We start from the raw sequence: 18,477 nt of genomic DNA on the forward strand, positions 1-18,477 counted from the left end.
GCATGTGAATGAACCCATTGAAATCAGTAAATTTTGCGCTTGCAAATACGCACGCAAATACATCCATGAGAATCTAGCCATTGGCTCTATTCACAGGGGCGTATTGGCGTGCACAATACGCAAAGAATAGAACCCATTGATTTTGCTGGGTTCGTTCACATGCCCGTATTTCTCCTGGCATTTTGGTCACGAAAAAAACCCAACAGAACGCAGAAGTCAACAGGGATGCGCAAATGTACAATGACTTGCAGACTCAAAAAAGTACAATAAAACATGCCGATGTGCGTGCAATAAAACCCCATTGTTCATCCCACAAATACGCTTGTGTGAAGAGGGCCTAAGAGTGCAGCCTGGAGGCCTGGTGCCCAGTTCCTACACGTACCCCACCTCGTCCTCTACCAGGCCGTGCAGTCGGAGGTCCTTGGGAACATCGGATTACTATGACCAGGACTAGGACTGTGCTGGCGACAGAGAGCTCTATGGGGCTGCACGGCACACAAACCTCACATTCTCGTGCCCTATTAATCAGATTTTCTCTTTAGGTGGAGAACTCTTTACCCCGCCACAAGCTCTCCTGTCAGGGGCAGTTTGTTGGTTGCCCTGGTAGTCAAATACATGACAATTTACTTTATAGCCTTACTGTATATTACAAGTAATGTGTCATCTAACTTTGCAGCCGGTGCTGGAGGACAGGCAACAAGCCGTCCTCCGCCTCACTGTGTGAGCGCCAGCCGCAAAGCAAGTGTCTAAGTGTAGAAACAAAAAGTTAAAATATATGTATTTAATTATCATGTATTTAAAAAACATTGCCTTTAATAATTCTGCCATAACAAGTCAAATTTAGATTGTACTGATCACCGAGGCTCAAGACACCTGATGCCTCACTTATGTCCAGCCTTCTTCTGAACTTTTAGTACAGCAGCCAATCACAATGCAAGAAGGCCAATTCTTCTGACAGACGGTTTTGTGTGTGGGGATTCGAACCGCCATCCATATCATTGTCTAAATATACAATATAAACACAACTGTCATTCTGCAGGCTTATTTGAGTATTTAAAGGGGTTGTCCAGTTGTACACTATTGATGATAGAGCCTTTAGGATAGGCCATCAATAGTAGATCGGCAGAAATCTGCCACCTGGGATCCCCACTGATCAGCTCTTTGCAAGCTCTGTTCCTGGCAAACACTAGCCCCACAAAAAGTTTATCGGTGGTAGTCCTGGGCATCAGACCCCACCAATTTGCTATTGATGACCTGTCCGTAAGCTTTGCTATTAATAGTTTATATCTGGACAACCCCTTTAAGAGGATGATGATTAGGATCTGTAATGTGTCCCTATGAGAACACTGAACTACCAGGAAGTTTCTTGTACACCAAAGGGCATTTTTAACTCTTTCTGTCAAGTTCCTCTAAGTCTTTAAAACTATAATAAATGTTACCATTTCCATTCTTTTGGCAAAATTACTAAGGCAAATGATTTTTTTTATTGTGTCCTCTAGGAAAAATTGCTGATACTGTATTTGCTGTTGACTGGTTCAGAGTATTGAGTACTGCGGGAATTTTTTTTTTTACTTATATCCTGGTGCAATTAGTATAACTGTGGGACCAGGTTGAGGGGACCTCAATGTGCAGGTGCAATAAGAGACAGAGAACGGAATCTAGTAGTCAACAACTTTAATCGGCAGCTGAATCAGAGGTACATTTACTTGAACACGTTACACAGTTTAGGAACCTCGCGACACAAAGGCGAACACTCTAGTCGTGCTGACTTGCTCTGCAGCACTAATAATGATCACCTTTATTTATAAGCACCTTGCTACAACTCGCCAACCTTTGTGGAAATTAGTTTCAGTCTTTCACAAAAGATTGCCAGTCTTTAAGGTACGAAGTAGTCTCAGTCTTTGACACAAGTATGGGCCTAGTGTATACAGTATTAGCTAGCAGTGCAGCCTTATGTTAGATAGCACTCACTGCAGAATGTTTTTTTTGGCACCCCCTTGTAATATGAAAACAATTATATATATATATATATATATATATTGCATTGATAGGCAGTCTGCCTATACTCTGCTTGTGCAGAAAGTAGAAAGACAGCAACAAACCCACACCAGAACAGCTCGATGATTAAATAATCTACCAGAAGCACGCTCAGTGCATAAATACAGCACTAGAACCACACTCATAACATAAATACAGTCCCAGAACCAGGCTAAGTACATAAATATAGCATCACAACCAAACTCATAACATAAATACAGCACCAGAACCAAGCTTGTAACAAAGTAGCAGAACTAAGCGATTGTATTGCAGGAGAACAGTTTGGTTAATGAATATATTCTACCAGAAGTAAGCTCGGTACATAAATACGGCACTAGAACCAAGCTCATAATATAAATTCAGCTCCAAAAACTGGCTCATAACATAAATGCAGCACTAGAACCAAACTGATAATGCAATACAGCACTAGAACCAAGCTCAGTACATAAATATAGCACCGCAACCAAGTTTATAACATAAATACAGTAGTAGAACTAAGCAATTGTGCTGTGGGAGCACCAATGGGCTGACAGTGGCACCTTGGAACAATCAGAGGCAAGGAGACAGAGCCTGGAGGAGGATGATTCATCTAGCTCCAATAGATACTGCCAAATAGAAAAAAGATCATCTGGCCAGGTAGACCTAAGCGGGACAATTGCCCCCAGTCTACATCCGCCTGATACTCCCCTTAACAAGCAGGTGACTGGTGCGCTGTGTGACTGCATGGGCCGCATGTAGCTAAGAGTAGCCATGTTTTACAAGGGTTCCATTTGTCTCCCTTCTATATTGCGTGTAGAATAGTGTCGGATGGACCACAGGATGATTCGAACCCCATTCTAAACCCCACAATCCAGCTACTTACTATACATATTACTACAAATCAGAGGCACATGCAGACAAGAGTTGGTGAAATCCCAAACTGTTCCTCAAGAGTCAGCTATGCAGCCCAGATATTTACCTGATACTCTGCAGTTAATAATAGATTACAACATTCATTTTCTATGCCTCCATTCGCCATGATATAAGAACGTTATTTAACCCTTACATGCTTCTTTATCAGAGTGAACAGACGGTTATTTAAAGGCAGCGGCCACCTTTTGAGGGCATTTTTTACTTAAATGCATGGATTTTCAGCTAAAAATCATTTTTGTAATAAGGTTTTATTAAAAATTTTCACCATTTTTATCTTCTGCAACTTTTACATATCACTGCATGCTGCAGAATGCTGTTCACCAGCAAGTCCACCTGTGAGCTTGTCTGCTGCGCAGTTTCCAGCCCATTTCCTCTCCTGAACAAACTTATCAGCTGATTTTTGACCAGAACTAAAAATAATTTTTGATCTGATCATAAATCAGCTTAGAGGTTCAATAGGAGAAGAGATAGAGGAGCCTGAGACCAAACGATCAGAAAAGCTCAAAGACAGATTTGACAGTGAATGGCTTTCTGCAGTTTCCATAGACAGTGATATGTAGAAACTGCAGAAGACAAACTGTAAAATTTTTAATAAAACCCTGTTGCAAAAATGTTTTTCAGAACAAAATACATGCAGATATGTAAAATAAATGCCCCCAAAGTTGTCCACAGCCTTGAAAGAAAAAAAAATACCGCAGTACTCCTATACAGCTCCATGGGGTAATTGTATGAAAATTGGGTGCAGAGTACAGAGTGCTGTGGTCTGTAGCAGCTAGTGCCGCCTGAAATAGCCATGTTGTCACTGATAGTAGAAACGTGACCAGTTGACCCTCCAGACTGTCTTTGTTCTTGCTGCCTCTATACTGTGAGATACAGAGTCCATATTCACAGCGGCATAAGAGTATCATCCATGATCAGTCCTCACTTTTTGTTATATTGCACCCACTTCCCTGCTAAGAGTAATTGGTTGCAAGGCATCCCACCATTGGAAGATCCTGCAGTTTGGGTTTAGCATATAAGAATTATCTGTGCAATCTCTGATCTTCCTAGTACTGGACCTTATTGGATAAGTATCTCTTGTAATTCATTGGGAGTCATGGAGGAAACATCATAACTTGGGAGCTGTGGAAACTGTGTAGCTCACTGTGTTAGGCAGTTTATGTAACTACTGCTCACTTCTGAGTTACTGAAACAGCCTAGTGCAGTGCTTCAGGTATATCCCTAAATCCAACCATCCCCAGCTACAGGCTGGGTAGTGGAGGTGGAACTAGAGATAAGTGCAGGTCCCAGGGGCAACCCTGCATCTATCAGACTTTTTTTTGCATATTTTGTGGAAATGCTATGAAAGTCTTAGATGGGAATACCCCTTTAAAGTACACTATCCTATCAAAAGTATTTGGATACCTGAGCAAGAATCAAAAGTAGTATTTATTACCAGATCTTAATACTTAGTGAGGCTCCTAGACCCTAATGACATCAGATACTCTACGTGGCATACCTTCCACTTACGCCTGATCCACTTCAGCTGGTATTTTCCTACATTGATCCTGCAGATGTCTGGAAAGTTCTCATATTTCCTGACCCAACGTTCCACTTTGTGTTCAGTAGGGTTCAGGCCGGACTCTATGCAGCCATTCCAATCGTGGAACATCCATATCCTCAAACCAACATAAAACAGCGTTGGATGTGTGATAAGGTGCGTTGTCTTGTTGGAAGTATGGCTGACCATTCCGGAGTATTGTCCCGTAGTCGGCAGCACATAAATGTCTAGAATGTCAGGGACACCTCCGTGTTCATGGTTCTTGTCACTACAACTAGTGGAGCGAGACCATGCCATGTAAAATATCCCCAGACCATAACAGAACCTCCGTTGTATGTAATGTGAAGATGGAGTAGTGTGATTCGTCACTCCACAGAATGTTCTTGCATTACTCAACTGTCCAATGAAGACGTTCCTTGCACCATTGTAGACATGCTGATGCAATGCACTTCGTGACGTAACCCGTATCTCCAATAGAGTGTAGTTCCCGCTATAAAGTACGGCTGACATCTTAAAGAGTCCGCATCATATGTAGCATGGTTTAGGACACAAGACATGCTAGTAAGACACGATCCATTCTACTGATAGGGCTATCCAAATACTGTTGGTAGGATAGTGTAAATGTTCATCTTCCAACTCCATGTTGCTTTTAGATTAAAAGGGTTTTCTGCCCTCTTTTTCACTGATGCACTGGACATCGAGCTGGATGATCAGCTGATGGATGTGGATCCCGGAGCGGTGGACCACCATCCATCAACTACTAGATAGGTCATCAGTGGAAAAGAGGACAGACAACCCTTTTAATGCACAAGATATGCCCTAAATGTCTGATAGATGTAGGTACCACTTCTATCCCCCAACCCCATTCCGTCCCACCTCAACGGCCACAAGGGAATAGTATTATGGTAACTGCTAAGCTCACTGTGCTACTCTGTTTCCACAACTTCCATTCACTTTCATGAGAGTTATGGAAGCAGTGTAGAGCAGCTAATCTGGCCGTTCACAGGATCACAGCCACCAGTGGCCGTGGCATTAGGCTAGCTTTTCCCATCTCCACCCTAATGCTCATGGAGTATATGAGTGTCCATCACACAAGCACTTTGGATTTACCATTATGGACAAAACCTTTAAGCCGCCATTTTTTCTAGTACAGTGAACAATGAATTTCAATTAGCTGACTGGCTGCTATGACTTATAGAACTTTTCAGCATATATTCCTCTGCACCGGATTTTATCTACACGCCCCATGTATATAAGGTAATAAACTTCTTCTGCTCTGACAAAGAGGATTCTGGGGCTTTATCCGTCCTGGAATTCTCATTGACTTTGCACTTTTTATAGGTGTTTCATGCACAAGAAACACATTTGGAAGCGATGTATATAAATTACCGATCAGTATGGCCTCCATGACTATAATGACATTTCTTCCAAAGATCCTAACCTACATACTGTCCGGTTTTCCTCCTCTCTGGTGGCATGCACCTAACTACTGGATTCAACGCCAAAGAATGTTTTCCCATTTGTTTCGATGACTTTTGCTTTGTTTTTGTGCCTACGGTAGTTTTGTGGTGTATTACTGATGAATGTATGTATGTTATAGGAGCAGAACAGCTTTTGAGAGAACGAAAACAGACGTGTTCCGGGTAAAAACCAATAATGTCGGACCAATTAAAAAAATAAGGTAGGAGCTTTCAAAGGGGAGTTGTGCATGTGCTGTACCTGCTAACAAGCTGTAGATGGCGGCATAAACCTGTTTAGTTTCCAGAGGAATAATAAGTTTAATTTATGCAAATCTTCTTTGGAAATATTTGGTACAGGTGATTATTGATAAGGGGTAAAAAAAACAACAACCAAAAAACACATTATTAACCCCTTAATGACATTGTCCCTATTTTTACATTTTCATTTTTGGATTTTCCTCCCCAGTTTAAAAAAAATTATAACTCTTATTTTTCCATGGACGTAGCGGTCTGAGTGCTTGTTTTTTGCAGTACAAATTGTATTTTTGAATGATATTATTTAATGTGCCATATAATGAACTGAAAAACTTAAAAATTTCTAAGTGAAGGGAATTGGAAAAGAAAAGCAATGTTAGGTGGGTGTGGGTGTTGCTTTCATGGCGTACACACTGTGACAAAAATCACATGATACCTTTATTCTATAGGTCAGTACTATTTGAATGATAGCAAGTTTATGTAGTTCTTTTTTTGCTTTTATAAAATTAAATATCTTTTGAAAAAAATGTAATTTTCTCTCACCATTTTCTGACAGCTATAACTTCTGTTTTTCTGTTGAGGCCTCTTTTTTACAAGATGTCCTCTAGTTTCTATTTTGGAGTTCATCTTACTACTTGATAGAAGAAAATTATGATATAGTAGGAATACCGGAAACATGCCTTGATGATAAGTGCGATTGGGCAGTGAATTTACAGGGTTACAACCTCTTCAGAAGAGACTGTGGAAATCAGAAAGGGGGAGGGGTATGTCTGTATGTTAAATCCTACTTAATGCGGAGGCTACGGGAGGATGTAGGGGCAGGAGATGAACACGTGGAATCTCTGTAGGTAGAAATACAGGCAAAGAAAACTAACAAAATCCTGATAGGAGTTTTCTATAGGCCACCAAAAGTAACAGAAAAAAACTGAAAACTTATTACTAAAATAAATAGAAAAGGTGTCAAACCACAATGAAGTAATTATTATTGGAGACTTTAATTATCTGGATATAATATGGAAAGACAAAACCTCCGAATCTCACAAGGACAATAGGTTCTTGAGAACAATTAAAGATGACTACCTTACCCAACTTGTGCAGGAACCAAATAGAGGGAGGGCCACCCTGGACTTATTATTAACTAACAAACCAGACAGAATCATGGGGGTGCAGGTTGAGGGACACTTGGGAAATAGTGACCACAATATAATTAATTTCCAGCTGTCATTTAATAGGAAGCCTTATCAGGGAGCGACAAAGAAACTAAACTTTAGTAAAGCAAAATTTGATCAGCTCAGAATTACTCTTGGCAGCATTAAATGGGAAAATGTCTTCAAAAATAACAGTATAGGTGACAAATGGGTGAAATTTAAAAACATGCTAATTACCTCAGGTGAGCAGTTGATACCCTTCAAAAATAAAATAACTACTCCCTAGTAGAAGGAAACCAATGTGGCTCAACAAGACAAGGGGTTCACTATAAGCGAAAAAAGAAAGCGTTTAAATTGCTAAAAAGAGAATGTAGTGAAGACAAATTATGTAAGGAAAAGATCAAAACTGCCAAGGGGGAGGCAAAGAGACTGATTACCAAGGGGGGCAAAAATAACCCTAAATTATTTTTCAATTATATAAACGGTAAAAGGATTTATACTGAAGGCACTGGCCCTTTAACAAATAATGCAGGAGAAACCATAGAAGATGATGGGGGAAAGCAAATCTATTAAATAGTTTTTTCTCAAGTGTATTCACGAAAGAAAAAGAAATGCCACATGAGATGCAGGGGGATTAAATGAACTCCCCGCTAAATATCACCTGCCTAACGCAGGAGGAAGTGCAGAGTCGGTTAAAAAAGATTAAAATCAACAAATAACTGGGTCCAGATGGGAACTAAGTGACTAGATAGCTAGACTGCTATTTCTTATATTTAAGAACACTATCGAGACCATAGTTGTACCACTGGATTGGCGTATTGCCAATGTAGTTCCAATATACAAAAGGGGGTCAAGAAGAGAGCTTGGTAACTACAGGCCGGTAAGTCTCACTTCAATAATTCAAAAAATATTTAAAGGGTTTCTGAGAGATGCCACCCTGGAATAGCTCAAGGCAGGGGCGTAACTATAGAGGATGCAGGGGATGCAGTTGCACCCGGGCCCAGGTGCCTTGGGGGGCCCATAAGGCCTCTCTTCTCCATATAGGAAGCCCAGTACTATGAATAAAGCATTATAGTCGGGGGCCCCGTTCCGGGTTCTGCATTGGGGCCCAGGAGCTTTAAGTTACGCCTCTGGCTCAAGGAAAACAATGCTATAACTTCTCATCAGCACAGGTTCATGAGGGGCCGATCATGTCAGACCAATTTAATCAGCTTCTACAATTAAGTACATTTTAGGCTGGAACTGGGAGAATCTATTGATCTCGTATATCTGGATTTTTCTAAAGCACTGTGCCGTGTAATAGGAGGATATATAAAATGAGACAGCTCTGTCGGGGTTAAAATGTGTGTAGTTGGGTAAAGAACTGGCTCAGAGATAAAAAGCAGAGGGTGGTAATAAATGGTTTGTACTTTGATTGGACCACTCTTGCTAGTGGGGAGCCACAGGTTCAGTACTGGGCCCCATTCTGTTCAATATACAGTGGTGCCTTGGGTTAAGAGTTTAATTTGTTCCGTGACGGAGCTCTTAACGCAAAACACTTGTAAATCAAATCAATTTTCCCCATTGAATTTATTAGAAAAGCTATTAATCTGTTCCGGATCGCAAAGCTCACCCACTGATTTCAATGGGGATGGCATTGCCCCATTGAAAGCAATAGGATGCTGGCACCCCGCAGTGATTTTGAGGGAAGCGCTTCAAATAAAAGCCCTTCCCTGAAAATCATCCCTAGCTGTAGTAAAAAAAAAATATATATATACTCACCTGTCTGCCGGGGCTCAGGTGTGTCTGGCACCTTTTCATCAGACAGGGATTAAAAATGCAGGGACAACAAGCAGCGGATAGACACGCCTGAGCCCCGACAGCAGCGGACAGGTGAGTATATATTTTTTACTACAGCTAGGGAAGATTTTCAGGAAAGGGCTTAGATTTAAAGCCCTTCCCCGAAAATCACTGCAGGGGTTGCCAGCAGGCCATTGTTTTCAATGGGGCCACTGGCAGCAGCTGCGGCCCCAATGAGAGCAAGGCTTGTAACCCAAATTTTTGCTCTTAAATCAGAGCTAAAATTCGGGAGAGAGCCTGCTCTCAAGTCAAAAAGCTTGTAAGCTGAGGCACTTTTAACCCAAGGCATCACTGTATTTGGGTAAAGAACTGGCTTGGAGATAGAAAGCAGAGGGTGCTAATAAATGGTTCGTACTCTGATTGGGCCACTATTGCCAGTGGGGTGCCACAGGGTTCAGTAGTAGGCCCCATTCTGTTAAATATATTTATCAACGACCTGATAGAGGGGGTGCACAGTAAAATATCAATATTTGGAGACTATACAAAATTATACAAGATAATTAATACAATGGAAGACAATGTAGATAAACTGGGGGCTTGGGTAGAAAAATGACAGATGAAGTTCAACATTGATAAATGTAAGGTCATGCACATGGGCATGACAAACAAATGTTACCAATACACACTAAATGGGGTACTGCTAAAGAAAGGTGATATGGAAAAGGATCTGGGGGTACTAGTTGACTGTAGATCTAACTGGAACAATCAATGACAGTCAGCTGCAGCAAAGGAAAATAAAGTCTTTTGGTGCATTAAAAGAGGTATAGGGGCGAGGGACGAGAACATTGTTCTCCCACTATATAAGGCACTTGTTAGGCCTCACGTGGAATACTGTGTATAGTTCTAGTCACCGGTGCTCAGGAAAGATGTTACAGTGCTGGGGGGGTTGGGTTCAAAGAAGGGCAACTAAATTAATAAACTGAATGAAAGGACTGGAATACCCAGAGAGGCTATCAAAATTGGGATTATTTACCCTGGAAAAAAGACGGCTAAGGGGTGATCAAACAACTATGTATAAATATATTAGGGGACAATAAATCTCATGAACTGGTTATACTCAGGACTATGACGGTAACAAGACTATAGATGTGGCAAAATATACCACATACACTAAATGACCACTTTATTAGAGCCCTCGACCCTTTCCTGATTGGAGCTTCCCTGCATGGAATTTAGAGTCGTGACCCTGGAGTGCAACATGAAATGTGACAAGTTTTCAGTGGATCATTTTTAGTGTGTATCCTCATTAGATGGGAAAATCAGGGATCTGAACGACTTCCAATGAGGCCTGGTCATCGGTGCTAGACTATCGGATTTCACTGCCAGTCTTGTAGAGTTTTCTCATGCAGTGTTGTGGAAAGTATACCGAGAATAGTGCGATTGAGAAAAACATCCAACGAAAGAGGGTCAAGTGGACGGAAACAACTTATCACTGAAAATGGTCAGTGGAGGATGTCAGGAATAGTTGTGATGAGCAGACGCTGCTCAGTCAAGCAAACTGTGCCAAATAAAATACTGATGCTCCAACTAATTTATCTAAATAAACCACTGGTTGTTCCTTAGAATAGATGAGCTATAACAGCAGAATGTCTAAGAGAAACAGAAAGTCAAGACTCCAGTGGGCATAAGAACACAAAAATTGGATCACTGTGCAATGGAAAGACATCCCCTGGTCAGACGAATCCAGATTTCTGTTGGACAATGCAGAATTTGGCACAAGCAGCATGAATTGATGACCCCTTCCTGTCAGATGATCAGAACATGTCAGCACCTCCATCTAATTTGTGCTAACTACAAGAAGCTTCCTGTCCACATGAGCCAATATTCTTGCAGAACGATTTCAGCACCTGTTGCAATCTCCACCATCATGATGCTGTAGTTCTGAAGTCCAAAGGAAGTACAACGCACTACTAGATGAGGGTCTCTAATAAAATTACCATTCAGTGTAAGTGGCATTAGACTTAATTAGAATCACAAATCAATCTTATAAGGAAATAAGGATGAACCTTCACAGTTCTGAAATGAAGCAGAATAGTACTCAAAGCATATAGGACTGTCCCCCGTGGAGCACTGCAGATCTAAGCCCCGCCCATGAGTAACGCCAATAAATCATGTTTGTTCATATGCCAAGCCTTGCTTTTCTTGGAATTAATACTTAATAATTGACATTAAAACACCACTATAAATGTAGCAGATTATTGTGGAAGCAAGGGCCATGCCAATAGGAAACAAAATCTTCATCTTATTCATTGAAATTCCAAATTCCCTTTATGATCCACTCTACTTTTATTGCCCACCCTAATTGATTGAATGGTCTCCTCATGATTCATTCAGATGCACATGCCTCATTTAAACAGGGAAAAATGTATTTTAATGCTGCATAAGCTTCATACAAAATATGTGACCCCATAATAGTCTCACCAACTCCACTACTATTTCATTATTAGTACTTTTCCTTTACATCGTGATTCTTACCAGTACCATATTTATAATAATGTTTAATCCATGTGATCAAACCCTCCCTGAAAGCTGTCATATTATTTTCTAGAATTGAGCACGATAACACAGGGTTGAATGCAGGCTGGTACCTCGATCGTGTCATTGTCACCGACATGAACAGGCCTCATCTGCGCTTCTACTTCCCATGTAACAACTGGCTGAGCAAAGAAGATGGTGATGGGTTGTATGTCAGAGATCTGCTAGGAAGCCTCAACCCCATGGACGTGCCTAAAAGTAAGTGCGCTGGTCTACTAAATCATCATATTTCTCTTAACTTTCTACATCCTTTTCCATTCTTTCTAACATTTTTGTCCCAAATTATGCGACATTTAGAAGTCCCACCTCTTTCTGCTTAGTAATGCCACTAACATGCTATAAACACCCATTTTAATGTAAATTAAGTCCCATCCCTTACTCTGCATTTATCTAAGACCAGTGTGTAAAACTTAGTTATGTTACAAAATTACAGAGCCCTTTAACGATAAAGGGGTCTTCCCAAGACAGACCTTTATCACCTACCCAGAGACCATCACGATCCTGAGAACAGGCGGCCTGTGTTCCCCTCTCTTAATTCACTGTAGGCTCACTGCAGCTTTCACAATAAAGAGGAGATTGAGTGAGACGTGTGTGGGTGTCACTCCATTCATTTTTAATAGGGTTGCAAAGCGCTTCTATTGGCCTATTTCTGCAGTTTCTGTAATGACAAAAGGGGGACATGGGGAGGTAACAAAAGACAATCTTTGGATAACCCCTTTAAGAAAAAAAAGGAGTGCCACTGTTAGGGCTAAGTGGGGGCGGGGCCTATTCTGAGTTTTGCTATGGGGCCCCACTATGATGTTTCAAAATCTGGAGATACTTTTCAGAATGGGTCTTAAACAAACGACCATTAAATAAATATTTTGTAACTAATTCGAATACATTACATTTAGCTTATGGAAAAAATATCATTTTTCATTTTTTTTCCTGTTTTCCCTACAGTCAACAAATATATCGCTCGTGTGTTTACTGGTTCCGCCAACGGCAGTGGAACGGATGCCGATGTGTTCTTGAATCTCTTCGGTGATAACGGAGACACGGGTACAGTAGATGATCCTTTTATTGACACTATTCGTTGGTACATTGCATTAGTGTATCAAAGTTCAGGCTGTTGGCAATCTGACTCATTCAGTATCTATAGAAGTCTGACCAGATCTGTGTACAGTCCCATACATTCTGGATCGTTCGTAGTCACAATGAGGGAGCTGCTTCCACCCTTAGATGGAAGTGGTAGAGTATACGGTGGACTGTAACAGATGGAAAGAGCTTTAGTGTGAACTACTGTGCTGTAGCTATAATATGTGTGGAAAATACAGTCAGTTGGTAGATGTAATACATTACCCGACTTGCACAATCCTGAAGCCTGCATTATACTTCAGAGCTACATTCACAATTATGTTTGCTATTATTGGAAACAATCAGCAAGTATCTTGCCAGATACACCCCTAACAGCTTAGCTGAGCTAATGTAATGCAGGGGTCTCACACCACCGTGTTTGAATTGCGGAACCAGCGATCGTTACCCAGACGAACGATCTACGGCATTCCAAAAACATTCATGCAAATAGAACATTTGCATGTCCGTTCACATTGAAGTCAATGCAAGCCGTCTGACACGCGGCCCTTCCATAATTGATATTGTGGAAAGGACACGGAATCCGCATCAGCACCTAGCGACGATGCGGGATAAAAATGCTTTGAAAAGAAATTTGCACTGCACCGTCCGGAGCAATCGAAGTACAGATAAATTCAGGTGCGCACGGACGCACAGGGTTGATTCCGCTGTGGGCTCCCGCGTGCGGAATCCAACCCGTTTGTGTGAGATCGGCCTAAGTATACTGTACAGGGCCTGGTGTGCAGATACATAAAACAAAATGCAAGTAACTTGAGCAAACCCTATGCAGTACTAAAGTCTGCAGAATTTTGAATACAGCTCTTGAGTATAATAGAGGATATAACCCAGGATCAGTACAGGATAAGTAATGTATATACACAGTGACTCCACCAGCAGAATAGTGAGTGCAGCTCTGGAATATAATACAGGATGTAACTCAGGATCAGTACAGGATAAGTAATGTATGCACACAGTGACTCCATCAGCAGAATAGTGAGTGCAGCTCTGGAGTATAATACAGGATGTAACTCAGTATTAGTACAGGATAAGTAATGTATGTACACAGTGACTCCACCAGCACAATAGTGAGTGCAGCTCTGGAGTATAATACAGGATGTAACTCAGGATCAGTACAGGATAAGTAATGTATATACACAGTGACTCCACCAGCAGAATAGTGAGTGCAGCTCTGGAATATAATACAGGATGTAACTCAGGATCAGTACAGGATAAGTAATGTATGCACACAGTGACTCCATCAGCAGAATAGTGAGTGCAGCTCTGGAGTATAATACAGGATGTAACTCTGGGTCAGTACAGGATAAGTAATGTATGTACACAGTGACTCCACCAGCACAATAGTGAGTGCAGCTCTGGAGTATAATACAGGATGTAACTCAGGATCAGTACAGGATAAGTAATGTATGTACACAGTGACTCCACCAGCAGAATAGTGAGTGCAGCTCTGGAGTATAATACAGGATGTAACTCAGGGTCAGTACGGGATAAGTAATGTATGCACAAAGTGACTCCATCAGCAGAATAGTGAGTGCAGCTCTGGAGTATAATACAGGATGTAACTCAGTATTAGTACAGGATAAGTAATGTATGTACACAGTGACTCCACCAGCACAATAGTGAGGTCAGCTCTGCAGTATAATACAGGATGCAATTCATCTTTTTATGTAGACTAATCGTAAATTTATAATTAAAGACTATAACATTTTTAAACTATCGAGCATTCTTCAGTTCACATTGAGCAGCAGTACCACGCTCTATCTGTATCGCTGGGCTCATACGGCTGCATACTGCCACATACGGCGGCAAAATTGTACTGCGCTTGACAACGTATTCATGCACACTGTCATGTGCAGCACACCTGTTTTTTTTTTGTTCACATTTCCGGCGCTGTCACTAAGCGATAGCGCATATACAATGTAATTGCGTAAGGGTGAGCATATATACATGCCCATAGAGAACAATGGGTTCAATCCTGTGTATACACATGGCAAAATAGAACATGCTGCGTTCTATTTTTGTGCTGGCGGTTTACGCAATTCTGACAAACTAATGTGATTAGAACTGCGTTAGGCAATGTAGTTGATTGCCTGCAAGTTACCGCATATCGCATGGTCGTACAGAGCCTGCGTAATACAGAGTAATCATGTGCCCGTGGGAGCCCGGCCTATTTGTTGTGGTGCTGTTGCACTAATATTCAGTAGCTCAGTGTCTACTATTGTACTGAAAATTTCTTAATTTTTTTTACTTAGTACTTGTTTTTTTTTCTACATATTTATTGATAATTTTGTTAGATCTCCCCTCATATACAAACATGATGAAAAATTATATATCTGCTCTTGTAATGAAGAGGAATATTAAAAGAGGTGATATATGTGATATACTTGCTCTGGTACTGATATTTTTTCTTCATTCCATCCCATCCTGTCAGGGGAGAGAAGATTGGACAATGATAGAGACAACTTTGAAAAGGGAGCGGAGGACAAATTCACCATTGATGCGCCAAATTTAGGAAAACTTAGGAAAATTACAATTGGCCACAACAATAAAGGAGGATCTGCTGGATGGTTCCTGGAAAAGGTCTGTAGAGGGGAAAGACTTAGAAGTTGTTGTACTTTACTTATTTTATACAGTTCTCTGCAACTTAAACTTTGTTGGCTTATTATTAGGATAGCCCACCAATGTTTGATCGGTGGGAGTCCGAATCCTAGGTCGATCAGCACAATGACTGTGGCTTGCTTTGTTGGCTATGATGTTGATGTGGCTATGGTGCCACTGATGCCCCATCCTATTCATTGTTTACACAGACAAGGTGATTTAACATGCATTGGGGCACATCACATATCCAGTTCAATCTGTTTCCACCCCCCCATGTTGATCCAGAGGAAGGCAAAAAAAACCTAATGAGGTAGAAGCCAATTTACCCCATTTTTGGGGAAAAAAAATCCTTCCAGACTCCATAATGGCAGTCAGAATAATCCCTGGATCAACACTCTTCAGAGAAAGTTCCATCCTGACTCCAAGTCCGGCTGTTGGAATATGCCTGGATAAACAGCACTTCTGACTATTTAAGGTCTATATCCTATAATATCATAGCGCTCTAAAAAGACATATAGTCCCCACTTAAATTCCTCTATTGATTTTGCCATCACCACTTCCTCAGGCAGAGAGTTCCACTGCTCTTACAGTAAAGAACCCCGTTCTATGTTGGTGATGAAACCTGCTTTCTTCTAGATGTAGCGGATGCCGTCTTGTTACTGTTGCAGTCCTAGGTATAAACAGATCATGGGAGAGATCCTTGTATCGTCCCCTAATGTATTTGTACATAGTTATTTGGTCGCCCCTTAACTGTCTTTTTTCCAGGGTAAAAAATCCCACATTTTGTAGCCTCTCTGGGTATTCCAGTCCTCCCATTCCGTTTAGTTGTCCTTCTTTGGACTCCCTCCAGCACTGTAACATCTTTCCTGAGCACCGGTGACCAGAACTGTGCACAGTATTCCATGTGAAGCCTGACAAGTGCCTTATATAGTGGAAGGATAATGTTCTCGTCCCTCGCCCCTATACCTCTTTTAATGCCCCCCAAAACTTTATTAGCCTTTGCAGCAGCTGACTGGCATTGGTTACTCCAGTTTAGTCTACAGTCCACTAGTACCCCCATGTCTTTTACCATATCACTTTTCCCTAGCAGTACCCCATTTATTGTATATTGGTGACATCCGTTTCTCCTGCCCATGTGCATAACCTTACATTTATCAACATTGAACTTCATTTGCCATTTTTCTGCCCAAGCCCCCAGTTTATCTAGGTCTATTTGCAGCCGTACATTGTCCTCCCTTGTATTAATTGTCTCGTATAATCTTGCATCATCTGCAAATATCGATCTTTAAAGGCCCATTTATACACAACGATTATCGCTCAAAATTCGCTCAAAAGCTGTCTTTTCAGTGAGAATCGTTGTGTCTAACTGCACTGACATCGTGCAGTTTGCATTAAGCAGTCGCTGATTGTTGTCTTTCAGCGTGTTGAAAGAGAACGATCAACCTTATCCGGAATTCACAGCGGGATACAGCTGATACTATTGTTTCAGCTGTATCCTGCTCCCTGAACACAGCCGGGATATAAAGAGCACAGCGCTCCAGCTCTGTTCTTCATACTCTACACGGAGCGCACAGCTGTATACCAACTGAGCGCTCCGTGAACAGCTGGGGTATGAAGAACACAGCGGTCCAGCCGGGCGCTCCGAGCAGAGAACAGCTGGAGAACAGCGGCCCCGCTTGTCTTCTGCATCAGCCTCTTATGCGGCATGGTGTCAAATGCTTTGGAAAATCTAGATGTACAAAATCAATAGACTCTCCCTGGTCCAGCCTGGAACTTACTTCATTGTAGAAGCTGATCAAATAGGTCTTACATTATCGACCTCTCATGAACCCATGCTGATGAGGGGTTATTCTGTTATTTTTCTTGAGGTATTCCAGGATGGCATCTCTCAGAAACCCCTTGAATATTTTTCCAATTATTGAAGTGAGACTTACTGGCCTGTAGTTACCAGGTTCTCTTCTTGACCCCTTTTTGTATATTGGAACCATATTGGCAATGCGCCAATCCAGCGGTACAACCCTGGTCTCATTAGAAATATAAGAATTTCTAATTATATATAAGAAATAGCGGTCTTTCTATCACATCAATATTATTACTGGGGCCTCTTCTGGGCACTGCTGTGAGCGGAAGTGTGTGCACCCAGATGCCTCCTCCCTTCTCCTCTCCTCCTGCGGAACCATGGAGGAGAGGTCAGGGTAGGATGATCCCCGTTGCACAGACTACTGTCAGTGTGAACATCCCCCAGCAGTGCCGCAGAGTGATAACCAACCGGGGAGCTGCGACACCCCAGCTGGTCATCATCTCCATGGTAACCCCGCGTCCCAAAAGTGAGACAAAAGCAGGACAGACATCCCGAAAGCAGGACTGTCCCGCCTAAATTGGGATGTCTGGTCACCTCAGTATTCATTCGTATTATTTTTTATTGTGCAACAAAACCAGACCCATATTTGTCCTGTAAAAAAGTGAAACCAATGGAAGCAAATGCAGATGAAATACTGATGCAATTTCATCTGTATATATCCGTATTACAGATATGTTATAATACACTTTCGATTCAGGATTTCCTAGGGGTTTTTCTTTTTCTGCCATTATACAATGGCACCACCTGGTGGCTAGAGTCAGTACTGCAGTTTAGGACATGCTGGAGAGGCTTCTGACAACAGAGCGGCCAGTAATATACAGTAAGAATACCCTGCCGGACGTCTTCCGACATCGGAAACTGTACAGCCTTCAATCAGAATGTCTTTAGATGTCAGACAGTGGATTGGAAAAGGTTAAACATAGAGAATGAATGTAATTAGTACTATTCATTATGCCTGAGGAAGAACCCTGAGTAGTATTTTTGTAACCATTAATAGGTATCTACAAAAGTACTCTTACTGAGAACAATCACAATTAGTACTACATATACTGAATCTTAACAAGGCAAATATTCATATATGCGCATAAAGATCAAGGCAATAGTTTGCCCCTGATACAAGCCTATAGGGATTTAGGTATATTTAAAGAAATATTCCCCTCT

The 18,477-nt window shown here is 41.5% G+C and overlaps 1 protein-coding gene across 1 annotated transcript in view; it reads left to right on the top strand.

The window, feature by feature from the left end:
• LOXHD1 (lipoxygenase homology PLAT domains 1) overlaps nt 1-18,477 on the top strand; it is a 238,164-nt gene that overhangs the window by 60,018 nt on the left and 159,669 nt on the right. Inside the window, exons 9-12 of the mRNA XM_066602615.1 lie at nt 6,090-6,170; nt 11,740-11,924; nt 12,669-12,767; nt 15,289-15,437. Of these exons, the coding sequence (XP_066458712.1) occupies nt 6,090-6,170; nt 11,740-11,924; nt 12,669-12,767; nt 15,289-15,437 (514 nt within the window). The remainder of the gene's footprint in view (nt 1-6,089; nt 6,171-11,739; nt 11,925-12,668; nt 12,768-15,288; nt 15,438-18,477) is intronic.

Source organism: Eleutherodactylus coqui, chromosome 5 (assembly GCF_035609145.1).
Source record: "Eleutherodactylus coqui strain aEleCoq1 chromosome 5, aEleCoq1.hap1, whole genome shotgun sequence".
Classification (NCBI taxonomy): Eukaryota; Metazoa; Chordata; class Amphibia; order Anura; family Eleutherodactylidae; genus Eleutherodactylus; species Eleutherodactylus coqui.